This window comes from Bombina bombina, chromosome 1 (assembly GCF_027579735.1).
Source record: "Bombina bombina isolate aBomBom1 chromosome 1, aBomBom1.pri, whole genome shotgun sequence".
Taxonomy (NCBI): Eukaryota; Metazoa; Chordata; class Amphibia; order Anura; family Bombinatoridae; genus Bombina; species Bombina bombina.
The window spans coordinates 491,215,337-491,243,122 of NC_069499.1; the positions used below are offsets into that span (position 1 = coordinate 491,215,337).

A 27,786-nucleotide genomic window follows, 5' to 3' on the forward strand; every position below is an offset into this window, starting at 1 on the left:
CACAGGCCCTGTGCCTTCTTAGCACCCTAAACAGCTTCCTCATCATAATAGACTTGCGTCCGTAGTAACAATCTCCTAGGATGGTCTTAAGAAGGATGTCCCTTGGGACAGATGATCTGGACAGAGCCACCAAGAGAGCGATTCTCTCAACCGGTTGTCCAGAGAGATCTGCTGAGACAGATCTGAATGATCGCAGTTCCACTGCCTCAGCATGCACAGTTGCAGCGGTCTGAGACAGAACCTGGCAAAGGGAATGATGTCCATGCTGGATATAATGAGACCAATCACCTCCATACACTTAGCCACAAAGGGCCTTAAGGAGGTCCGGAGGGCAAGACATGCCGAAGCAAGCTTGCAACGTCTCTGGTATTTTAGAAATATCTTCATGGATGGCTCAGTGGTACTAAAGGGGTTAACCTTCTTTGACCGAATAACGTTGTCGAGGCATGTTGAACATAGTTGAGAGGACGGGCATACCAAGGCCTCCTCACAATATAAAAAGGTTTTACTATTTGGAAAATAGGGAGTACCCTCTAGTATCTCAGAATCCTCCATAGCTTAAGCTAATGACAGTAGGACACAGAAATTAAACGATTTTTATTTCTCATAAAAACTGCACCTTTATACTCCCAATGGCTGGGGCACTCACCACCTCCTAGAACCAGATAATACAGAGAAATAGCGTCTTCTCCAACAGCCAGCTCGGTCAAATAGGAGGAAATAAAAGTGAGACCACTCCCGGTCACATGGTGCGCAAGGCAGGACCGCCCCTGCTATCAGAAAAAGCGTGCCAAGCTACAAGCTGTGCAGCACTTAAAGTGAAAGTAAAAACATATGCGTTCCAGCCCTATAACAAACAGCCTATAAGCCATATAAAATCTCACACATAAAGCAACATAAAATCAAAGCATCACATTTGATTAAACCCCACTGTTCAATAATCCCCCTCAGGAGATATTAATCCATGATTTTATAAAAGGAGCCACACTGTGACCCTGTCTTCTAACGTTTTCAACATATGTAAAAATGTAAACGATCTTACCAGAATCCACGCTGTGGAACATAAACACAGCCTCTTAAGTGTGTGACAGTCTTGTAGCATTGCTTCTGACATGGACTTGTGTGAGAAAAAACAAGCAGGCAGTGAAACTCGTCAACACTGATTGCTTAGGAGCTGTTAGCCGGCAGTCTGGATTGTTTCGCAGAAAGACTCTCCCTGCATCTTGTTAGGATATCTGCGAGTGTTATTAAATAATATATATATATATATATATATATAAATATATATATTATTTATACATGATAAGACCATAGGGTTCCTTATATATGAAACTGGTTGCATCAATTTTATTATTTACTATAAATTACAGTTCTCTCTGGCAAATGATTTTGGCTGGGTAAAGCAACACCTCCTTGCTTTTTAAGACACGTGAGAAAGGGAAAAACATTTGGTTCAATTAGGGAAGCCAGTTTATTTCAAAGATATTTTTTTTATCACATGGCTCTGTTTAAAGTTTGATTTCCTGACCTTTCTTCTATGAAATAAAAGGTTATCAGATAATGACCCCTGTAAATAAACAGAAATGGTTTGTCTGTTGGAAAAATCTCTTTGAGGCTTAAGTATATGCGGAGGTTGATTACCCCTGCTGTGTTTGAATACACAAACCTCAGACAGACGTCTCATAGGGAAAATAGCAAGATTTGATTACCCCTGCTGTGTTGGATACACATCTGCACTGAGCCAAGCAGAAACACATATTGTATTGTAACTGAAATTCATTTTTAAAATACAAACATGTATAATTTTCAATACTACATAAAAATGTATAATTCCATGGATCTGAGAAATGCATTTCAGGTTTGTAATAAATTTAATGGATAACACATTCTTATATTTTTCAGGCATCTAATAAGTAAGTACATATATAATTGGTGTTTTAAATAATATCATATGTGTTATACACTCATCAGGAGATATACAGATATTAAATATTTATATGGGATAGTAATAAATATGAAACCACATCTGGTTGCTGATCTCAAGGTATGTATGTGATATTAAGATGATAACTGAGAAAGTAATTGAGTCATAGAAAATGAAAATTCTGGCAGCACTTAGCGTTAAAAACTTCAAAAAATCTCTGATGAAACGCCACTAGGGGGCGTGAAACGCGTAAGACATTTACTCCGTGTTATACCTGTATGCCTTAATTGGAAATAAAGATTTTTGAAGTTTTTAACGCTAAGTGCTGCCAGAATTTTCATTTTCTATGTTGCAATAATTGGCAATCTGATTCATTGCCTCCCTGGCATAGCACCCTGTCACCGTGAGTACATTTGTTTATGCAGCTGTAGATACGGTAACGCCTATGATGTCATCCGCCTGAGCCAGCAAGTCGACGCCGACCGGAGAGCTTGGAGCGGCCGCTCACACATCACATGTAAAGTAATTGAGTCCATGATGAAGGTATTATAATCATTTTAAATCTTTCCATAGAATTTTTTTTAACGCATTTTTCAGATATTAGAAGTGGAATATATATCTAGTCAGGGTAAATAGTATGACATAATCCAATACATGTGGAACATATGACTTATTAATACTAGAAAATATAGTATTTAAAAAAATATACAATTAAATGTATAGTTTACTGTTAGCAGTGTTAAATATGAAACTATTTCTGGTTGTCTGCTTCCATCAAGATTAAGCAGGAATTGCAGCCAAGGGAGATTGTGGTATTGAATGGCCAAATGTTCCCAGAAAGCCAATCAGGTGTTTCAGCTCCAAGGGCCAGTGAGGGACAAGCCTCCGAGGGCCAATGGAAAGACAGGTTTCACTAATGATTAGAAAAAAAAGGTGTGGGGTTATATCACGCGATATAGCCTCAGGCAAGAGAAAAAAAGGTCTCTGCTGCTGAATTTGACTGACAAACTGTTGCCTTGGAATCCAGTCTATAAAGCAAGTCTGGACCTAATTTTCATCCATCTTGCAAAGAATAATTCTTTTAATTTATGAGGTGAAATTGAACTTATTGGAGAAAGCTGAAATACTTGATTAATGTGGTAACGTATAGCAGTGACTAAACCTTAATATTTTAAAACAAATACATTCATTGTTGCTACAGTAATTGAAGCTAGTAATTTAAAGAGCACAATTGGTATTTTAAGCTTATGTTCATAGTCCTGTATAGTTTAACTACTTATTGTAGATAAAAATAATTTATTTGCTAGACAGGGTTTTGCACTCCAGATTTATTAGTCAGTCATTATAGTGAACTCTTTCAGAACTGTACATAAACTGGTTATTGTGATTAAATCCCTGGTAGTTCTTAATTAAGCATAGTAATTTGGTAATCCATATTGGGCACTGAACTAGAGTTATTAGTTATTAACAGAAGATTCTAGTATTTTATTGTGGTATTTTAAATGCAACTCTGATTTTAATGCAATTCATTGTGAATATGGTATATTGTAAAGGTTCATCTTTTATGATCTTTGTAAGGATCTTATAACAGCATAAGTGTGCATCATTTGATTCATAAGCTGGGTTTCTATAAATATAATTCAATGTGTTTATAACTTTAATTTATCGTAAAGTACCGTATTTTTCGCTCCATAAGACGCACTTTTTTCCCCTTCAAAAGTAAGGGGAAATGTCTGTGTGTCATATGGAGCGAATGTGACTGGCCTTTGATTTTAAAAAAATGAAGTGAATGTGGCTTCAGACTCCTGGAGGACGCTGGCAGAATGGACCAGAATTTTGGTCAGTCAGGACAGGATCAGTATGGGTACACTACGTGTAGTATCATGTATCGGTTGGTCCAGGACGGTATGGATTCCTCAGTTTGTGTATAGTGTATGATATTAATGTTGCCACCGCTCCGCTTGATAACCTTTTACTTTTTCTTGTTTTCTTTTACTTTTTGACGCCCCAGTAATATCTTGTGGGCAGTATTTAACTTTTGCTTCATGGTTAATCTGAGGAGTTCCACTTTTTGACTTGTGTGAGACCCCCATTTATAGTGTTGCATATGGTGGTCTCAGGTATGTGTACCTATTCATGTTTGACTGATTGCCCTTTTGTTTTGTGTCTCTTTCTTTATAAATTTTTAATTTGACTTTCTCCAGGGCTGTATATCTATTTGCCTCATTGTTGAAGTGCTTCCCTGTGCGCGGCGCGGGTAGTCTATTTTGTTTCTGTGATTGTTGTAACTATGCCCTGTGGGCCGGTTCGTATTTAGAGGTGTGTGAGATTGCGCCCTTGTGATTGGTTGATCAAGTTGGGAGTTCCCTTCTTAACTTCCTCTGTTCTTACATCCGGTATCTTCGAATCCTTCATTGGGAGCCCGGCGACACACGCTGTAGTATGTTGTGCTGTTCGCACTGGAGATGGTATGTTTACTATGTTATCCACCACGCTGTGAGGCCAGAACCTTGTGTATATGTTTGATTGGGGTATGTGAGCTTGTGATATATTTCGCACGTATGCCGGTTCTAGTTTTTGTACTCATGTGGGCTGTCACACTGTATGGTTAGCGTTCACTATTAGTGGTATGTATTTGGTATACAGTGCTAGAGTTTGTCAGCGATTGTTTCACGGCCTATAGCCTTTTAAACTGGGTCTTCCTTAGTTAATGTTAGACTGTTAGATTCTCTGATAAAGGTAATATGGGGGCCCCTCAGCAGTACACTTCTCTTTTTGTTTAAGTGAGCATCTGGATTTTCTGCATGCTGCTGATGGCTATGTGTCCATTGATGTACTTTGATCTTGGAGTACTGCGAGCTCCTACTATTGTTGTAGGTATTTATGCTGTTCTGTACAGACATTTGTCAGTTTCCAATATTTAGCACCGTGAGGGGCATTAAAGTGTTTTTCTGAGGTAAGATTAATGGTTGATAGATGTGATCTGATGATGTGCTTTTCGATTTATGGATTCTATTCTGTCCATGCATTGGACTGCTTTGTGAGGTGATTTATTGTTTGCTTTCTGTCCTGGTTCATGTATCCTTACCATCTGTCATGATAACATGTGTCTCTATTTATGTGGTTTATTTAATTTCTTACTTGTTCTACACCATTTGATTCAAATTAAATTTTTTTTCTTGTTTTTTTTTCCTCTAAAAACTAGGTGCGTCTTATAGTCAGGTGCGTCTTATGGAGCGAAAAATACGGTACTTAGGAATAAATATTGATTTTAATTGTTTCATATATGCATTTTAATTGGGGGTTATTTTTAAAGAATAATTATTAAATAAATTGTATTATAACCCGGCCATATACTGACAATCTCCAGACTCTAATGTCCGTCAGTGCTCTCACTGAGAGGCTGACAAGACTACTTAAAACTCCAGTCCCATATCGAAGGGCAGATACCCCTCCTAAGGAACTACTCTAAAATCTTCTGACTCTTCTCTGCCATCCTCCTGTGACGAAAGACAAATAATGACCGGGGGATGGGGGAAGTGGGAGAGGTATGTAAGCCTTTGGCTGGGGTGTCTTTGCCTCCTCCTGGTGGCCAGGTTCAATATTTCCCAACAGTAAGGAATGATGCCGTGGACTCTCCTTATAATAAGAAGGACATTTAAACCAATAGGACTGTAAGGTACCCCAAATTGAATGTGGTACCTTTCATTTAATTTTTAGTGTATGCCGGAGATCGGATGAAGAAGAGCCTCCACGCCACTGAAGACCGCCACACCGGATTCGCGCATCGTGGAAGACCGCTCCCCACTGCCGTGCCGCCTTTGCTCGGGATAAAGATAGAAGATGATGGAGCCACCTGGAAGAAGACCTTCACTGCCGGACTTCAGGAACGGTGAGTAACTATTTGGGGCTTAGTTTTTTAGATTAAGGGTTTTTGGGCTGTAAAAACAAAATTTATACTTACCTGATAAATTTCTTTCTTTCTGGATATGGAGATTCCACAATGTAATTCTAATTACTAGTGGGAATATCACTCCTGACCAGCAGGAGGAGGCAAAGAGCACCACAGCAAAGATGTTAAGTGTCACTCCCCTACCCATAATCCCCAGTCATTCGACCGAAGGGAAATGGAAAAGGAATAACACAAAGGTGTAGAGGTGCCTGAGGTTTAGTCAAAACTGTCTTAATAAAGGATGGGTCGTGAACTCTCCATATCCAAAAGAAATTTATCAGGTAAGTATAAATTTCTCCAACATAGGTGTGTCCGGTCCACGGCGTCATCCTTACTTGTGGGATATTCTCTTCCCCAACAGGAAATGGCAAAGAGCCCAGCAAAGCTGGTCACATGATCCCTCCTAGGCTCCGCCTTCCCCAGTCATTCTCTTTGCCGTTGCACAGGCAACATCTCCACGGATATGGCTTAGAGTTTTTTGGTGTTTAAATGTAGTTTTTATTCTTCAGTCAAGAGTTTGTTATTTTAAAATAGTGCTGGTATGTACTATTTACTCTGAAACAGAAAAGAGATGAAGATTTCTGTTTGTAAGAGGAAAATGATTTTAGCAACCGTTACTAAAATCGATGGCTGTTTCCACACAGGACTGTTGAGAGGAATTAACTTCAGTTGGGGGAAACAGTGAGCAGACTTTTGCTGCTCGAGGTATGACACATTTCTAACAAGACTTGGTAATGCTGGAAGCTGTCATTTTCCCTATGGGATCCGGTAAGCCATTTTTATTAAATAAGAATAAAGGGCTTCACAAGGGCTTTAAAGACTGGTAGACATTTTTCTGGGCTAAAACGATTGATTTATAAGCATTTTTAATAGTTTATAGCTTTGAGGAGTTATTTTATTCTTGGGAATTATGTTAAAGAAACGGCAGGCACTGTATTGGACACCTTTTTCACTGGGGGCCTTCTCTAATCATAGGCAGAGCCTCATTTTCGCGCCACTAATGCGCAGTTGTTTTTGGGAAGCAAGGCATGCAGATGCATGTGTGAGGAGCTCAGATACATAGAAAAAGCTTTCTGAAGCCGTCATTTGGTATCGTATTCCCCTCTGGGCTTGGTTGGGTCTCAGCAAAGCAGATACCAGGGACTGTATAGGGGTTAAATATAAAAACGGCTCCGGTTCCGTTATTTTAAGAGTTAAAGCTTTCAAATTTGGTGTGCAATACTTTTAAGGCTTTAAGACACTGTGGTGAAATTTTGGTGAATTTTGAACAATTCCTTCATACTTTTTCACATATTCAGTAATAAAGAGTGTTCAGTTTAAAATTTAAAGTGACAGTAACGGTTATATTTTAAAACGTTTTTTGTACTTTGTTATCAAGTTTATGCCTGTTTAACATGTCTGAACTATCAGATAGACTATGTTCTGTATGTGAGGAAGCCAAGGTTCCTTCTCATTTAAATAGATGTGATGTATGTGACAAAAAATTTAGAGAAAATGATGCCCAAGATGATTCCTCAAGTGAGGGGAGTAAGCATGGTACTGCATCATCCCCTCCTTCGTCTACGCCAGTCTTGCCCACACAGGAGGCCCCTAGTACATCTAGTGCGCCAATACTCCTTACTATGCAACAATTAACGGCTGTAATGGATAATTCTATTAAAAACATTTTAGCCAAAATGCCCACTTATCAGCGAAAGCGCGACTGCTCTGTTTTAGAAAATACTGAAGAGCATGAGGACGCTGATGATAATGGTTCTGACATGCCCCTACACCAGTCTGAGGGGGCCAGGGAGGTTTTGTCTGAGGGAGAAATTTCAGATTCAGGGAAAATTTCTCAACAAGCTGAACCTGATGTGATTACATTCAAATTTAAATTGGAACATCTCCGCGCTCTGCTTAAGGAGGTGTTGTCTACTCTGGATGATTGTGACAATTTGGTCATTCCAGAGAAATTATGTAAGATGGACAAGTTCCTAGAGGTCCCGGGGCCCCCCGAAGCTTTTCCTATACCCAAGCGGGTGGCGGACATTGTTAACAAAGAATGGGAAAGGCCCAGCATACCTTTTGTCCCTCCCCCTATATTTAAGAAATTGTTTCCTATGGTCGACCCCAGAAAGGACTTATGGCAGACAGTCCCCAAGGTCGAGGGAGCGGTTTCTACTCTAAACAAACGCACTACTATCCCTATAGAAGATAGTTGTGCTTTCAAAGATCCTATGGATAAAAAATTAGAGGGTTTGCTTAAAAAGATGTTTGTTCAGCAAGGTTACCTTCTACAACCAATTTCATGCATTGTTCCTGTCACTACAGCAGCGTGTTTCTGGTTCGATGAACTAGAAAAGTCGCTCAATAAAGATTCTTCTTATGAGGAGATTATGGACAGAGTTCACGCTCTTAAATTGGCTAACTCTTTTACTTTAGACGCCACTTTGCAATTAGCTAGATTAGCGGCGAAAAATTCAGGGTTTGCTATTGTGGCGCGCAGAGCGCTTTGGCTAAAATCTTGGTCAGCGGATGTGTCTTCCAAGAACAAATTGCTTAACATACCTTTCATGGGGAAAACGCTGTTTGGCCCTGACTTGAAAGAGATTATTTCAGATATCACTGGGGGTAAGGGCCACGCCCTTCCTCAGGATAGGTCTTTTAAGGCTAAAAATAAACCAAATTTTCGTCCCTTTCGCAGAAACGGACCAGCCTCAAGTTCTACATCCTCTAAGCAAGAGGGTAATACTTCTCAAACCAAGCCAGCCTGGAGGCCAATGCAAGGCTGGAACAAAGGTAAGCAGGCTAAGAAACCTGCCACTGCTACCAAGACAGCATGAGATGTTGGCCCCCGATCCGGGACCGGATCTGGTGGGGGGCAGACTTTCTCTCTTCGCTCAGGCTTGGGCAAGAGATGTTATGGATCCTTGGGCGCTAGAAATAGTCTCCCAAGGTTATCTTCTGGAATTCAAGGAGCTACCCCCAAGGGGGAGGTTCCACAGGTCTCAATTGTCTTCAGACCACATAAAAAGACAGGCATTCTTACATTGTGTAGAAGACCTGTTAAAAATGGGAGTGATTCATCCGGTTCCATTAGGAGAACAAGGGATGGGATTCTACTCCAATCTGTTCATAGTTCCCAAAAAAGAGGGAACATTCAGACCAATCTTAGATCTCAAGATCCTAAACAAATTTCTCAAGGTTCCATCGTTCAAAATGGAAACCATTCGGACAATTCTTCCTACCATCCAGGAAGGTCAATTCATGACCACGGTGGATTTAAAGGATGCGTGTCTACATATTCCTATCCACAAGGAACATCATCGGTTCCTAAGGTTCGCCTTTCTGGACAAGCATTACCAGTTTGTGGCACTTCCATTCGGATTAGCCACTGCTCCAAGAATTTTCACAAAGGTACTAGGGTCCCTTCTAGCGGTGCTAAGACCAAGGGGCATTGCAGTAGTACCTTACTTGGACGACTTACTGATTCAAGCGTCGTCTCTACCACAAGCAAAGGCTCATACGGACATTGTCCTGGCCTTTCTCAGATCTCACGGGTGGAAAGTGAACGTTGGAAAAAGTTCTCTATCTCCGTCAACAAGAGTTCCCTTCTTGGGAACAATAATAGACTCCTTAGAAATGAGGATTTTTCTGACAGAGGCCAGAAAATCAAAACTTCTAAGCTCTTGTCAAGTACTTCATTCTGTTCTTCTTCCTTCCATAGCGCAGTGCATGGAAGTAATAGGTTTGATGGTCGCGGCAATGGACATAGTTCCTTTTGCGCGAATTCATCTAAGACCATTACAACTGTGCATGCTCAGTCAGTGGAATGGGGATTATACAGACTTGTCTCCGACGATACAAGTAGATCAGAGGACCAGAGATTCACTCCATTGGTGGCTGACCCTGGACAACCTGTCACAAGGGATGAGCTTCCGCAGACCAGAGTGGGTCATTGTCACGACCGACGCCAGTCTGGTGGGCTGGGGCGCGGTCTGGGAACCCCTGAAAGCTCAGGGTCTTTGGTCTCGGGAAGAATCTCTTCTCCCGATAAATATTCTGGAACTGAGAGCGATATTCAATGCTCTCAAGGCTTGGCCTCAGCTAGCAAAGGCCAAATTCATACGGTTTCAATCAGACAACATGACGACTGTTGCGTATATCAACCATCAGGGGGGAACAAGGAGTTCCCTGGCGATGGAAGAAGTGACCAAAATAATTCAATGGGCGGAGACTCACTCCTGCCACTTGTCTGCAATCCACATCCCAGGAGTGGAAAATTGGGAAGCGGATTTTCTGAGTCGTCAGACATTTCATCCAGGTGAGTGGGAACTCCATCCGGAAATCTTTGCCCAAATAATTCAATTGTGGGGCATTCCAGACATGGATCTGATGGCGTCTCGTCAGAACTTCAAGGTTCCTTGCTACGGGTCCAGATCCAGGGATCCCAAGGCGACTCTAGTGGATGCACTAGTAGCACCTTGGAGCTTCAACCTAGCTTATGTGTTCCCACCGTTTCCTCTCATTCCCAGGCTGGTAGCCAGGATCAAACAGGAGAGGGTATCAGTGATCTTGATAGCTCCTGCGTGGCCACGCAGGACTTGGTATGCAGATCTGGTGAATATGTCATCGGCTCCACCATGGAAGCTACCTTTGAGACAGGACCTTCTTGTTCAAGGTCCGTTCGAACATCCGAATCTGGCCTCACTCCAGCTGACTGCTTGGAGATTGAACGCTTGATTTTATCAAAGCGAGGGTTCTCAGATTCTGTCATTGATACTCTTGTTCAGGCCAGAAAGCCTGTAACTAGAAAAATCTACCATAAAATATGGAAAAAATATATCTGTTGGTGTGAATCTAAAGGATTCCCATGGAACAAGATAAAAATTCCTAAGATTCTATCCTTTCTTCAAGAAGGTTTGGAGAGAGGATTGTCTGCAAGTTCTTTGAAGGGACAGATTTCTGCTTTATCTGTTTTACTTCACAAAAAGCTGGCGGCTGTGCCAGATGTTCAAGCTTTTGTTCAGGCTCTGGTTAGAATCAAGCCTGTTTACAAACCTTTGACTCCTCCTTGGAGTCTCAATTTAGTTCTTTCAGTTCTTCAGGGGGTTCCGTTTGAACCCCTACATTCCGTTGATATCAAGTTATTATCTTGGAAAGTTTTGTTTTTGGTTGCAATTTCTTCTGCTAGAAGAGTTTCAGAGTTATCTGCTCTGCAGTGTTCTCCTCCTTATCTGGTGTTCCATGCAGATAAGGTGGTTTTGCGTACTAAACCTGGTTTTCTTCCGAAAGTTGTTTCTAACAAAAATATTAACCAGGAGATAGTCGTGCCTTCTTTGTGTCCGAATCCAGTTTCAAAGAAGGAACGTTTGTTGCACAATTTGGATGTAGTTCGTGCTCTAAAATTCTATTTAGAGGCTACAAAGGATTTCAGACAAACATCTTCCTTGTTTGTTGTTTATTCTGGTAAAAGGAGAGGTCAAAAAGCAACTTCTACCTCTCTCTCTTTTTGGCTTAAAAGCATCATCAGATTGGCTTATGAGACTGCCGGACGGCAGCCTCCTGAAAGAATCACAGCTCATTCCACTAGGGCCGTGGCTTCCACATGGGCCTTCAAGAACGAGGCTTCTGTTGATCAGATATGTAAGGCAGCGACTTGGTCTTCACTGCACACTTTTACCAAATTTTACAAATTTGATACTTTTGCTTCTTCTGAGGCTATTTTTGGGAGAAAGGTTTTGCAAGCCGTGGTGCCTTCCATCTAGGTGACCTGATTTGCTCCCTCCCATCATCCGTGTCCTAAAGCTTTGGTATTGGTTCCCACAAGTAAGGATGACGCCGTGGACCGGACACACCTATGTTGGAGAAAACAGAATTTATGTTTACCTGATAAATTACTTTCTCCAACGGTGTGTCCGGTCCACGGCCCGCCCTGGTTTTTTAATCAGGTCTGATGATTTATTTTCTCTAACTACAGTCACCACGGTATCATATGATTTCTCCTATGCAAATATTCCTCCTTTACGTCGGTCGAATGACTGGGGAAGGCGGAGCCTAGGAGGGATCATGTGACCAGCTTTGCTGGGCTCTTTGCCATTTCCTGTTGGGGAAGAGAATATCCCACAAGTAAGGATGACGCCGTGGACCGGACACACCGTTGGAGAAAGTAATTTATCAGGTAAACATAAATTCTGTTTTTGTTTTCTTTCCTACGATATGGAGAGTTTACAACATCATTCCAATTACTAGTGGGAACCAAAACCCAAGCTAGAGGACACGTAATAAATAGGGAGGGAGAACAAGACAGGCAGACCTAAACAGAAGGCACCACCACTTGAAGAACCTTTCTCCCAAAAGAGGCCTCAGCCGAGGCAAAAGTATCAAATTTGTAAAATTTAGAAAAAGTATGCAGAGAGGACCAAGTTGCAGCCTTGCAAATATGTTCCATAGAAGCTTAATTTTTGAAAGCCCAAGAAGAGGAAACAGAATTACAGCTCATTCCACTAGGACTCTCAGGAGGCTGCTGTCCAGCAGTCTCATAAGCAAAACTAATTATACTTCTCAACCACAGGGAAAGAGAAGTAGCAGTAGCCTTTTGACACTTACGCTTTCATAAGAAACAAACAAAAAGGGCAGAAGACTGGCGAAAATCCTTAGTCGCCCTTAGGTAGAATTTTAGAGCATGCCCAACATCCAAGTTGTTCAACAGACGTTCTTTATGAGAAGGATTGGGACAGAGAGAAGGAAAAACAATTTCATGATTAATATTTCTATCCAAAACCACTTTAGGAAGAAACCCCAATTTAGTACGAAAAACCGCCCTATCTGCATGAAAGATAAGGTAAAGAGAATCACACTGCAAAGCTGAGAGTTCCAAAACTCTGTGAGCAGAAGAGATAGCAATAAGAAACAAAACCTAACAAAATAGCAACTTAAAATCTATGGAATGCATTGGCTCAAACGGAGCCTGCTGCAAAACGTTAAGAACAAGATTAAGGCTCTAAGGAGGAGCAACAGGTTTAAACACAGGCCTGATTCTGGCCTCACAAAAAGATATGGCACATCCGCCAGACGCTTGTGTAACAAAATAGATAATGCAGAAACCTGACCTTTCAGAGAACTGACTGACAACCCTTTCTCCAGACCTTCCTGGAGAAAAGACAAAATTCTAGGAATCCTGACCCTACTCCAAGAGTAGCCCTTAGATTCACACCAATAAAAGGTTTTTACGCCATACCTTATGGTAAATTTTTCCTGGATCATGGTCTCATGCTTAGACAGAACTAAGCGTTCAATCTCCAAGCAGTCAGCTTCAGAGAAACGAGATTTGGATGGAGGTACGGACCCAGAGTTAGAAAGTCCTTCCTTAAAAGAAACCTCCAGGGTGGCAGAGATTAAATTTTCACTAGGTCTGCATTCCAGATCCTGCAAGACCATGCAGGAGCTATTAGAATTACCACCACTCTCTCCTGTTTGATATGAACAATGACTTGTGGAAGGAGCGCAAACGGACGAAACAGGTATGCTAGACTGAAATCCCAAGGAACCGCCAGAGCATCTATTAGAGCGGCCTGCGGATCTCTTGACCTTGAACTGTACCTTGGAAGCTTGGCGTTCTGCCAAAACGCCACCAGATCCAACTCCGGCACCCCCCATTTGAGGGTTAACCTGAAGAACACCTCCGGATGGAGAGCCCACTCCCCGGGATGAAATGTCTGTCTTCTCAGGAAAGGTAAAGTATGAAATATGTAGGCACTTCCCTTTAGGTGCTCGCTGCCAGTCCTGGTTCTCCCAGACCGTAAGTAGAGGAATGATATAACAAAGATGGCGACACTGTGTCACCTCCATGGTGATGAAGCTGCTCTCATCTTCAAAGTACCTCAATTGCTTTCACCTCCAAGATAAAAGGCTCACAATTGCTTTTAACTTATGCTCTTGATATGCTCTTGATAAAGGCTATTTTTAACCGAAACGCATTGAGCTGTACTTTTTATAAATATTTGAAGTTGCATCTGAAGTTCGCCTGTTTGCAGTTTAAAATCAGCCTTTATTGCAAACATCAATCTCATGAGTATTCTCTAATTATTGCGACTACAAACTGTTTAAAACCCGATACACTATTGTGAGCCTTTTATCTTGGAGGTGAAAGCAATTTAGGTACTTTGAAGACGAGAGCAGCATCATCCCCGGGGACTGACACAGCGCCACCATCTTTGTTATATCATTGCTCAGGAAATCCGCTTCCCAGTTGTCCACTCCTGGAATGTGGATTGCAGATAGACAACAATTGTGAGCTTCCGCCCACTGGATAATCCGTGCCACCTCCTTCATGGCTAAGGAACTCCGAGTTCTTCCCTGGTGGTTGATGTAAGCCATTGAGGTGATTTTGTACGACTGGAACCTGATAATAAACCGGGCTAAGGACAATTGCGGCCAAGCCCTCAGAGCATTTTAAATTGCTCTCAACTCCAAGATGTTTATGGGGAGAGCAGACTCCACCCGAGTCCATAGTCCCTGCGCCTTTAACGAGTCCCATACTGCTCCCCAGTCTAGCAGGCTGGTTTCCGTAGTCACTATCACCCAGGAAGGTCTCCGGAAGCTTGTGCCCTAAGACAGATGTTCCTGAGAAAGCCACCACGGGAGAGAGACTCTTGTCGACTGATCTAGATCTATCCTCTGAGACAGATCCAAATGGTCTACATTCCATTGTCTGAGCATGCATAACTGCCAAGCTCTCAAATGGAATCGAGCAAAAGTAATGATGTTCATAGAAGCGACCATCAGACTAATTACCTCCATACATTGAGCTACTGACGGCCAAACAGACTGAAGAGAGAGGCAAGAGGAGAGAATTTTGGATTTTCTGACCTCTTTCAGAAAAAATTTCATAGATAGGGAATCTATTATGGTCCCTAAGAAAACTACCCTTGTAGCTGGAACAAGGGAACTCTTTTCCAGATTCACTTTCCATCCGTGGGGACATAGAAAAAACAACAAGATCTCTGTATGAGAGTTTACTTGTTGAAAAGATGGCGCCTGAATCCATATGTCATCCAGGTAAGGTGCCACTGCAATTCCTCTGAAACCTGATCACTGCCAAAAGAGCCCCCAGAACCTTTGAGAAAATTCTGGGAGCTGTGGCAAGGCCAAACGGAAGAGCTACAAACTGAAAGTGTTTGTCTAGAAAGGTGAATCTTAGGAACTTGTGATGATCCCTGTGGATAGGAACATGAAAATACGCATCTTTCAGGTCTATGGTCGTCATGAACTTACCCTCTTGAACCAAAGGATGAATGGAACAAAAGGTTTCCATTTTGAAGGAAGGTATTCTGAGAAAATTGTTGAGACACTTTAGGTCTAGAATGGGTCGAAAAGTTCCCTCTTTTTTGGGGACCACAAACAGATTTGAATAGAATCCTAGTCCCTGTTCCCTTATTAGAACTGGAACAATCACTCCCAGGGAAGAAAGGTCCAGAACGCAGTTCAAATATGCCTCTTTTTACCTAGACTGCAGATAATCTTGAGGGGTAAAATCTGCCCCTGAGAGGAAAAGTCTTGAATTCTATTTTGTAACCATGAGATACTATGTCCACAGCACAATTATCTGGGACATCTTGTATCCAAGCTTGACAAAACAGAGAAAGTCTGCCCCCCACTGGATCCGATCCTGGACCAGGGGCAGAGCCTTCATGCTGACTTAGACTGAGCTGCGGGTTTCTTTGATTGCTTCCCCTTGCTCCAAGACTGATTAGGTTTCCAAGAAGACTTGGACTGTTCCTGCTTGGAAGAGAGAGAGGAAGACTTTTGTTTGAAGTTACGAAAGGAACGTAAATTTACTTTGACGTCCTTTAGGTCTGTTCTTCTTGCCTTGTGGTAGAAAAGACCCTTATCCACCTGTGATATCAGAAATTATTTCTGCCAGACCAGGTTCAAACAAGGTCTTACCCTTGTAAGGAAGCACCAGAAGCTTGGACTTAGAGGTAACATCAGCTGACCAAGGTTTTAGCCACAAAGCCCTGCGGGTTAAGACAGTGAAGCCAGACGTCTTGGCTCACAGTCTAATAAATTGTATGTTAGCATCAGAAATAAAGGAATTGGCTAGGTTGAGTCCTTTAATCCTATCTTGGATCTCCTCCAACGAAGTGTCTATTATAATTGATTCAGACAAGGCATCGCACCAATAAGATTCCGCATTTGCGACTGTGGCAATACAAACTGCATGTTGCCAATGAGGCCCCTGATGAACATACATCTTTTTCAAATAAGCCTCCAGCTTCTTGTCCATGGGATCCTTAAAGGAGCAGCTATCCTCTATAGGGATCGTAGTTCTCTTGGCCAGAGTAGAAATAGCCCCTTCTACATTAGGCATCGTGCGCCATGAATCTTTAATGAAGTCAGCAACAGGAAACGGGCAGAAAGGTATCCCTGGCTTCGCCCATTCCTGTGAAATAATCTCCGTTACACGGTCTGGAACAGGAAACATTTCCACAGAGGAAGGAACATCATAGTACTTATTAAGTTTACTAGATTTCTTAGGGTTGACGACGACAGAAGTATCGGAGTCGTCCACAGTAGCCAATACCTCCTTTAACAGTACATGAAGGTGTTCAAGCTTAAAGCTGCAGCTTACTTCTTCAGTATCATGAAAGAATTACTGTCCGAATCTGAGATTTCACCCTCAGAGGCTATCGACGTATCCTCCTCATCAGACTTATGAGGGAGGGCAACATGCATAGCAGTAGGTGGAACAGAAACCTTACTATATACAAGTATCTAATTTTTCTCTTGCATTTTCCCAGCATAGGAAAAGAATATAATGCTGCAGATACTGCAGAAGAGACCTGTGCAGCAAAATCTGCAGGCAAATAAACTCCTCCAGGAGGCTGAGAGGAACTGCAGAGCACTGTATGTGACGCCATTGAGGCTTGGGACGTGAGAGGAGAAAGCTGTAGCATTGCCTGAACAGCATCATCATGAGAGACATTAGGCTCAGAAACAAAAAGTTTGTCTTTGCATTTCAAAATCCTTTCTAAACATGAGGAACAAAATTGCATAGGAAACACAATTTGGGCCTCAAGACACAAACATTTGTCCATCGGAACAGACTCCTGCTCCATGACTATAGCTTAAGGGATACCCAGAGAAATTGGAATGCCAATAGACAAAAAAGATTTTTAATTTACACTGTCACTTTAAATTTTACTCTAAGCGGATTAGCGCTCCAAAACCTAACCATCAAATAGTACCTCTGCACCTCAGCAGACTGAGGTGCCCTACCTGCATCACCAGAGAAAGAAAACTTGTCAGGAAGAAAGCAGCCGCTAACACAGAACAAACAACTAACAGCCGACACCGCTCCGGGCTGTCTAAGAGCAGAAGAGAATCGATCATGTGACTGGCTGAATCAGAAACTGCGCATTAGAAAGAAAAAGCACGCATTTTCTGAAGCAGAGTCTAACCGGAACTGTAAACTGACTGAAACAGAATTACCGGTCTGCTCTAACAAGCCCTCCGGAGTTTAAATAAATAGAAAGTAGAAAACACCATTTGCTTCTTAAAATGCTTTCTGCTTAATACACAGACAATAAGCACAACATATAAAATTAAGTCAAATATTTTAAGTTATCTCCTTCAAACCCATAAAGTAGAATTAACCCTTAAATTGAGCCACCAAACATTTTAGGTTAACCCCTTAAATCCCATTAAAGGAGAATTAACCCTAAGTCTCATGTCACATACATTCTCTGCCAGAAAAAAATCCTTCCTTAAAGGGACAGTCAACACCAGACTTTTTGTTGTTTTAAAAAATAGATAATCCCCTAATTACCAATTACCCAGTTTTGCATAACCCACAGTTATAATTATACACGTTTTACCTCTGTAATTACCTTGTATCTAAGCCTCAGCAGACTGCCCCCTTATTTCAGTTCTTTTGACAGACTTGCATTTTAGCCAATCAGAGCTGACTCCATGGTAAATTCACATGCATGAGCTCAATGTTATCTATATGAAACACGTGAACTAACGCCCTCTAGTGGTGAAAAACTAGAAATTAGCATATGAACCTTCTAGGTCTAGCTTTCAACTAAGAATACCAAGAGAACAAAGCAAAATTGGTGATAAAAGTAAATTGGAAAGTTGTTTAAAATTACATGCCCTATGTGAATCATGAAACTTATTTTGGGACTTGACTGTCCCTTTAAGGATTTAATGCCCCATATAAATAAAGCAGATAATCTTCTTAAGTGCAAGTCTCCATACCTAAAAGACAAAAGCAATTACCTGCTGTCAGGCAGGTAGACAGCTCACAAGGCGTGAAAGGACACATACTCCTTACAGAGACCTTTAGAAAAAGAAAGAACAGAGTAACCGACCCTGGCTTTCTATACCTTCGGCAGCAAAGAGAATGACAGGGGATTATAGGTAGGGGAGTGACACTTAACAGCTTTGCTGTGGTGCTCTTTGACTCTCCTGCTGGCCAGGAGTGATAATCCCACTAGTAATAGGAATGACGTTGTGGACTCTCCATATCTTAGGAACGAAAGAGCTGATTGCCCTTTTAAGGGGAGTAAAAGAGCTAAATGCCCTTTTAAGGGCAATGCCCATACAAATGTCCCTTTAGGGACAATGGGTAGCTTAGGTTTTTTTAGACTTATTTTTTATTTTGTGGGGGTTGGTTGGGTGGGGGGCTTTACTCTTATGGGGTAATTGGTAAAAAATTTAAGTAAAAGATGTTTAATTTAGGGCAATGCCCTAAAAAAGGCCCCTTTAAGGGCTATTGGTAGTTTAGTATTGGATTAGGGGGTGTTTTTAAAATTGGGGGGATTTTTTATTTTTATAAGGGTATTAGTTTAGGTTTAAATTTTTTATTTTTGATAGCTTTGTTTATTTTTTTCTGTAATTTTAAATGTTTTTTTTTTTTTTTTAATATTAGCTTGGGGGTTTGTATTTTTTTTTTTTAAATAGGCCGCCCTCTAGGCAGGCTTATCGCCTAGTTATAAATAAAGGTTACATTTAAATTATTGCATCCGGATTAATAGTGCAAAAAAAAAAAAATTCATCTGGAATTTATTGTGGTAAAATTGGAATAGAGTGCTATAAGATATACAATTTTCCTCTCAAAATTCTATACAGAGCTTTTTTGGAAATCATTAATAAAGATGTTGCTTTGGTACTAAAATAATATTCAAGTTATTCATAGTTTTGAACCTTCAGTAATTATTCTGATCTATTTAACATGCAAAACAATAATAATAATAATAATAATAATAATAATAATAATAAAGTCAAATATATATACATATATACCTTGATGTCCTAATGAGATCCTCATGAGACCAGGGCACTTGAAATCTGTAAATACTAGACTTTGTTTCTGTAAAATATAATGGAATAGACAGATTTAGCCATATGATTAAACATTGTGCAATTTGCTAGTATCCCAAGCACTAAACAAATGACACAGTAAGTATTGTACCCATTATGTTCATTTACCTCCAGGTTCTGTACATTTCTTCTCAATGTCAATATGAAATCCCTGGTAAATCTGCATGAAAATATATATGGTAAAGATCACGTTCGTAAAAACATAATTTATGCTTACCTGATAAATTCCTTTCTTCTGTTGTGTGATCAGTCCACGGGTCATCATTACTTCTGGGATATAACTCCTCCCCAACAGGAAATGCAAGAGGATTCACCCAGCAGAGCTGATATAGCTCCTCCCCTCTACGTCAGTCCCAGTCATTCGACCAAGAATCAACGAGAAAGGAGTAACCAAGGGTGAAGTGGTGACTGGAGTATAATTTAAAAGATATTTACCTGCCTTAAAAACAGGGCGGGCCGTGGACTGATCACACAACAGAAGAAAGGAATTTATCAGGTAAGCATAAATTATGTTTTCTTCTGTTATGTGTGATCAGTCCACGGGTCATCATTACTTCTGGGATACCAATACCAAAGCAAAAGTACACGGATGACGGGAGGGATAGGCAGGCTCATTATACAGAAGGAACCACTGCCTGAAGAACCTTTCTCCCAAAAATAGCCTCCGAAGAAGCAAAAGTGTCAAATTTGTAAAATTTGGAAAAAGTATGAAGCGAAGACCAAGTTGCAGCCTTGCAAATCTGTTCAACAGAGGCCTCATTCTTAAAGGCCCAAGTGGAAGCCACAGCTCTAGTGGAATGAGCTGTAATTCTTTCAGGAGGCTGCTGTCCAGCAGTCTCATAGGCTAAACGTATTATGCTACGAAGCCAAAAAGAGAGAGAGGTAGCAGAAGCTTTTTGACCTCTCCTCTGTCCAGAATAAACGACAAACAGGGAAGAAGTTTGGCGAAAATCTTTAGTTGCCTGCAAGTAGAACTTGAGGGCACGAACTACATCCAGATTGTGTAGAAGACGTTCCTTCTTTGAAGAAGGATTTGGACACAAGGATGGAACAACAATCTCTTGATTGATATTCCTGTTAGAGACAACCTTAGGTAAGAACCCAGGTTTAGTACGCAGAACTACCTTGTCTGAGTGAAAGATCAGATAAGGAGAATCACAATGTAGGGCTGATAACTCAGAGACTCTTCGAGCCGAGGAAATAGCCATTAAAAATAGAACTTTCCAAGATAACAATTTTATATCAATGGAATGAAGGGGTTCAAACGGAACACCCTGTAAAACGTTAAGAACTAAGTTTAAACTCCATGGCGGAGCAACAGTTTTAAACACAGGCTTGATCCTAGCTAAAGCCTGACAAAAGGCCTGGATGTCTGAATTTTCTGACAGACGCCTGTGTAACAAGATGGACAGAGCTGAGATCTGTCCCTTTAATGAGCTAGCCGATAAACCCTTTTCTAAACCTTCTTGTAGAAAAGACAATATCCTAGGGATCCTAACCTTACTCCAGGAGTAACGTTTGGATTCACACCAGTATAGGTATTTGCGCCATATTTTATGGTAAATCTTTCTGGTAACAGGCTTCCTAGCCTGTATCAGGGTATCAATAACCGACTCAGAAAAACCACGTTTTGATAAAATCAAGCGTTCAATTTCCAAGCAGTCAGTTTCAGAGAAGTTAGATTTTGATGTTTGAATGGACCCTGTATCAGAAGGTCCTGTCTTAGAGGTAGAGACCAAGGCGGACAGGATGACATGTCCACTAGATCTGCATACCAAGTCCTGCGTGGCCATGCAGGCGCTATTAGAATCACAGATGCTCTCTCCTGTTTGATTTTGGCAATCAATCGAGGAAGCAGCGGGAAGGGTGGAAACACATAAGCCATCCCGAAGTTCCAAGGTGCTGTCAAAGCATCTATCAGAACCGCTCCCGGATCCCTGGATCTGGACCCGTAGTGAGGAAGTTTGGCGTTCTGGCGAGACGCCATGAGATCTATCTCTGGTTTGCCCCAACGTCGAAGTATTTGGGCAAAGACCTCCGGATGAAGTTCCCACTCTCCCGGATGAAAAGTCTGGCGACTCAAGAAATCCGCCTCCCAGTTCTCCACTCCCGGGATGTGGATTGCTGACAGGTGGCAAGAGTGAGACTCTGCCCAGCGAATTATCTTTGATACTTCCATCATTGCTAGGGAGCTCCTTGTCCCTCCCTGATGGTTGATGTAAGCTACAGTCGTGATATTGTCCGACTGAAACCTGATGAACCCCCGAGTTGTTAATTGGGGCCAAGCCAGAAGGGCATTGAGAACTGCTCTCAATTCCAGAATGTTTATTGGAAGGAGACTCTCCTCCTGATTCCATAATCCCTGAGCCTTCAGAGAATTCCAGACAGCGCCCCAGCCTAGTAGGCTGGCGTCTGTTGTTACGATTGTCCAGTCTGGCCTGCTGAATGGCATCCCCCTGGACAGGTGTGGCCGATAAAGCCACCATAGAAGAGAATTTCTGGTCTCTTGATTCAGATTCAGAGTAGGGGACAAATCTGAGTAATCCCCATTCCACTGACTTAGCATGCACAATTGCAGCGGTCTGAGGTGTAGGCGTGCAAAAGGTACTATGTCCATTGCCGCTACCATTAAGCCGATCACCTCCATGCATTGAGCTACTGACGGGTGTTGAATGGAATGAAGGACACGGCATGCATCTTGAAGCTTTGTTAACCTGTCTTCTGTCAGGTAAATCTTCATTTCTACAGAATCTATAAGAGTCCCCAAGAATGGAACTCTTGTGAGAGGAAAAAGAGAACTCTTCTTTTCGTTCACTTTCCATCCATGCGACCTTAGAAATGCCAGAACTAACTCTGTATGAGACTTGGCAGTTTGAAAGCTTGAAGCTTGTATTAGAATGTCGTCTAGGTACGGAGCTACCGAAATCCCTCGCGGTCTTAGTACCGCCAGAAGGGCACCCAGAACCTTTGTGAAGATTCTTGGGGCCGTAGCCAATCCGAATGGAAGAGCTACGAACTGGTAGTGCCTGTCTAGGAAGGCAAACCTTAGATACCGGTGATGATCTTTGTGAATCGGTATGTGAAGGTAAGCATCTTTTAAATCCACTGTGGTCATGTACTGACCCTTTTGGATCATGGGTAAGATTGTCCGAATAGTTTCCATTTTGAACGATGGAACTCTTAGGAATTTGTTTAGAATCTTTAAATCTAAGATTGGCCTGAAAGTTCCCTCTTTTTTGGGAACCACAAACAGGTTTGAGTAGAACCCTTGTCCTTGTTCCGACTGCGGAACCGGATGGATCACTCCCATTAATAACAGATCTTGTACACAGCGTAGAAACGCTTCTCTCTTTATCTGGTTTGTTGACAACCTTGACAGATGAAATCTCCCTCTTGGGGGAGATAATTTGAAGTCTAGAAGGTATCCCTGAGATATGATCTCTAGCGCCCAGGGATCCTGAACATCTCTTGCCCAGGCCTGGGCGAAGAGAGAAAGTCTGCCCCCCACTAGATCCGGTCCCGGATCGGGGGCTCTCGGTTCATGCTGTCTTTGGGGCAGCAGCAGGTTTCCTGGCCTGTTTGCCCTTGTTCCAGGACTGGTTAGGTTTCCAGCCTTGCCTGTAACGAGCAACAGCTCCTTCCTGTTTTGGTGCAGTGGAGGTTGATGCTGCTCCTGTTTTGAAATTCCGAAAGGGACGAAAATTAGACTGTCTAGCCTTAGCTTTGGCTTTGTCTTGAGGTAGGGCGTGGCCCTTACCTCCTGTAATGTCAGCGATAATTTCTTTCAAACCGGGCCCAAATAAAGACTGCCCCTTGAAAGGTATATTAAGTAATTTGGACTTAGAAGTAACATCAGCTGACCAGGATTTTAGCCACAGTGCCCTACGTGCCTGTATGGCGAATCCTGAGTTCTTAGCCGTAAGTTTGGTTAAATGTACTACGGCCTCCGAAATGAATGAATTAGCTAGTTTAAGGACTCTAAGCCTGTCCATAATGTCGTCTAGCGTAGATGAACTAAGGTTCTCTTCCAGAGACTCAATCCAAAATGCTGCCGCAGCCGTAATCGGCGCGATACATGCAAGGGGTTGCAATATAAAACCTTGTTGAACAAACATTTTCTTAAGGTAACCCTCTAATTTTTTATCCATTGGATCTGAAAAAGCACAGCTATCCTCCACCGGGATAGTGGTACGCTTAGCTAAAGTAGAAACTGCTCCCTCCACCTTAGGGACCGTTTGCCATAAGTCCCGAGTGGTGGCGTCTATTGGAAACATTTTTCTAAATATTGGAGGGGGTGAGAACGGCACACCAGGTCTATCCCACTCCTTAGTAACAATTTCAGTTAATCTCTTAGGTATAGGAAAAACGTCAGTACTCGCCGGTACCGCAAAGTATTTATCCAACCTACACAGTTTCTCTGGTATTGCAACGGTGTTACAATCATTGAGAGCTGCTAAGACCTCCCCTAGTAATACACGGAGGTTCTCCAATTTAAATTTAAAATTTGAAATATCTGAATCCAATCTGTTTGGATCAGAACCGTCACCCACAGAATGAAGCTCTCCGTCCTCATGCTCTGCAAGCTGTGACGCAGTATCAGACATGGCCCTAGTATTGTCAGCGCACTCTGTTCTCACCCCAGAGTGATCGCGCTTGCCTCTTAGTTCTGGTAATTTAGACAAAACTTCAGTCATAACAGTAGCCATATCATGTAATGTTATCTGTAATGGCCGCCCAGATGTACTAGGCGCCATAATATCACGCACCTCCCGGGCGGGAGATGCAGGTACTGCCGCGTGAGGCGAGTTAGTCGGCATAACTCTCCCCTCGCAGTTTGGTGAAATTTGTTCACATTGTACAGATTGACTTTTATTTAAAGTAGCATCAATACAGTTAGTACATAAATTTCTATTGGGCTCCACCTTGGCATTGGAACAAATGACACAGATATCTTCCTCTGAGTCAGACATGTTTAACACACTAGCAATAACTTGTAACCTGGTTATAATCTTTTTTAGCAAAAACGTACTGTGCCTCAAAGAGGTACTAAACGATTAAATGACAGTTGAAATAATGAACTGAAAAACAGTTATAGCATCAAACTTTAAAACAACACAACTTTTAGCAAAGGTTTTGTTCCCATTAGTAAAATAACAATAATTAAATTTGAAATAAAAATTACAGAGCAAACGTTTTTATTCACAGTCAATATAAAATTCTCACAGCTCTGCTGAGAGAATATACCTCCCTTCAAAGAAGTTTGAAGACCCCTTAGATCTGTCAGAGATGAACCGGATCATGCAGGAAATATAAGAGTAGCTGACTGGAAATTTTTGATGCGTAGCAAAGAGCGCCCAAAAACGGCCCCTCCCTCTCACACACAGCAGTGAAGAGAAACGAAACTGTCACAATTAAAGCAAACAACTGCCAAGTGGAAAATAATGCCCAAATATTTATTCACTCAGTACCTCAGCAATGTAAACGATTCTACATTCCAGCAAAAACGTTTAACATGACAAATACTTATTAAAAGGATTAGTGACCTTTAACAGAGTAGTTCCGGTGAAATACCATCCCCAGAATACTGAAGTGTATACATACATGTCATTATAACGGTATGGCAGGATTTTTTCATCAATTCCATTCAGAAAATAAAAACTGCTACATACCTCAATGCAGATTCATCTGCCCGCTGTCCCCTGATCTGAAGCTTTTACCTCCCTCAGATGGCCGAGAACAGCAATATGATCTTAACTACTCCGGTTAAAATCATAGTAAAAAACTCTGGTAGATTCTTCTTCAAACTCTGCCAGAGAAGTAATAACACGCTCCGGTGCTATTGTAAAATAACAAACTTTTGATTGAAGTCATAAAAACTAAGTATAATCACCATAGTCCTCTCACACATCCTATCTAGTTGTTGGGTGCAAGAGAATGACTGGGACTGACGTAGAGGGGAGGAGCTATATCAGCTCTGCTGGGTGAATCCTCTTGCATTTCCTGTTGGGGAGGAGTTATATCCCAGAAGTAATGATGACCCGTGGACTGATCACACATAACAGAAGAAACTCTGTTAATATCAGTGATACAAAGCATGTGATACCTTTAAGTTTTTTTCATATTACTCACTAACAAACTGATTAGTGTGTGTCAAGAAAAATAACGTACAACACAAGGTGACTGGAAGTCATCCCAAAATGCTCGCAAAGCAAGCAAATTGAAAGAAGAACAATGATCAGCTATAAAATAGACTGTAGAATTGGGCAACTCCCAAATCCAAATGTATCACAAGAAAAGGTAAAGGTATAACACAATTATATAGAGGGCCAGATTACAAGTGGATCGCAAACCTTTGCACGCAAGTGATAAGGGGTATATCGCGGGTGTTTGCACTCATTGGGGCTTACCACTGGTATTACAAGTTGACAATATACGCGATACCTTAAGCACAATCACAATTTACACTACATTGATTACAGCGGCTTCTGAGCTCTGGTTAACTGTTTTGCGAAAGTAAAATATAGCACAAAACACACATCACAAATACATTACAACTACAGTTACCCTCATAATAAAAAATATGTAAAAAAAATATTGCACACAAAAGTTATAAAGGCTCAAAGATATAAGGTCTCAGGTGTTAGAAAACAAAAGGCAGCCAACGGGCTTTAACATAGAGATCATACATATACATTTCTAAAGATGTATGTGTGTGTCTATATATGTGTACATATGTATTTACAGACATATATACACATATAAAAACACAAATACATATGTACACATATATTGACATATACTGTATATGTGCATTGGAGCCCTTTGCCACTTAAAGGGACAGTCTAGTCCAAAACAAACTTTCATTATTCAAATAGGGCATGTAATTGTAAACAATTTTCCAATTTACTTCTATCGTCAATTTTGCTTTGTTCTCTTGGTATTCTAAGTTGAAAGCTAAATCTAGGAGGTTCATATGCTAATTTCTAAGGCCTTGAAGGCTGCCTCTTAGCTCAGGGCATTTTGACAGTTTTTAACCACTAGAGGGTGTTACCTATATGAAACACATGAACTAACACTGTGCTCATGCACGTGGAGTTCCTAGGAGCCCGCACTGATTGGCTAAAATGCAAGTCTGTCAAAAGAACTAAAATAAGGGGCAGTTTGCAGAGGCTTAGATACAAGATAATCCCAGAGGTAAAAAGTGTATTAATATAACTGTGTTGGTTATGCAAAACTAGGGCATGGGTAATAAAGCAATTATCTATCTTTTAAAACAATAAATATTCTGGTGTAGATTGTCCCTTTAAGTAGATGAAAACATGAAAAATATTTATGCAATATTCAAATTTAATCAAGTGCTAAACTGTGTATTTACTGTAAATATTACACATTCCAATATTCTGAACATAGCAGAATATGTTCTATGTATTTATAAATATATATTTGTATAGATATCTGTATATATCTATACCTATATATAATTATGATATATATTGTACAAAAAAACCCAGAAGATATATGTTGAAATATGTATTTATGAAAAAATAATACATTCTGTTATATGAAGAACAATGGAATGTGATATATTCATATTTTCATGTCGGGTTAGCGCACATGAGAAAATGTGATTGTGTTTGCGTGAGAGTGTGGTGTTTTTTTTCTTCATTGAATTCTATGGGGTAATATGTGAAAGCGCACACAATATTCTGACTTTGGCTTTTTGCGCTCGTCGGGTTAGCGTGTGAGCGAAAACAGTTTTTTTTTCAAGTCGTAATACGATCGCAACAAGACATACGCAAAAAACTTACTTCTAGCGCAATTAATGCTCGAGCGGGAGCGCTCCACTTGTAATCTGTCTCAAAATGTGAACATACTACATTTTCCATGTTAAATCCAAAATTCCATATGAAATGGACCCATAAAACCAATAGAGTTTAAAGGACATTGTATCATAATAAATCTGTACCTGGCAGCTATTAATATGATGGTCGGAATACTGTTGAGGCCACTTTGTAACAACAGGACCCCTGTGGGTAACCATGCTGTCAAAAGAGGAAACAATGACAAAAGAGCAGGGTAAATATGGTCTTTTCATTTCCCCCACTACATAAATTTAGGGCTAGATTACAAGTGGAGCGAAAACGCTAGTCGGATTGCTCTTGTATTACAAGTTGAAAGTAAACTGTTTTTTCTCCAGCGGTAACCCAAATCGCGCTTAAAGGGACAGTAAACTTAAAAATAATGTTATATAATTCTGCACATAGTGCAGAATTATATAACATTATATTAGCACAAACGTTTTAAAACTAAATTTCCCCTTTGAATTTTTAAAAAAACCTGCTGTTTTACAGACCCGCTCTCTGTGATCTTCTGAGCGGGTCTGTTTTTTTCAAACAGCTCATCGGGCCAGCTGTATAGTCACAGCCCGGTCCGACCGCGCCATAGCACTAAGTGCAGCTCGCTCCTGTAGAGCAGGAGCGAGCTGCACTTAGTGCTATGGCGCGGTCGGGCCGGGCTGTGACTATACAGCTGGCCCGATGCG

At 41.2% G+C, this 27,786-nt stretch overlaps 1 protein-coding gene across 1 annotated transcript in view; it reads right to left on the minus strand.

Annotated features, from left to right (window-relative positions):
* PGAP1 (post-GPI attachment to proteins inositol deacylase 1) overlaps positions 1–27,786 on the minus strand; it is a 703,705-nt gene that overhangs the window by 391,300 nt on the left and 284,619 nt on the right. The window contains exons 17-18 of the mRNA XM_053698557.1: positions 19,353–19,404; positions 19,167–19,233 (exon numbers count right to left, since the gene is read on the minus strand). Coding sequence (XP_053554532.1) covers positions 19,167–19,233; positions 19,353–19,404 — 119 coding nt within the window. The remainder of the gene's footprint in view (positions 1–19,166; positions 19,234–19,352; positions 19,405–27,786) is intronic.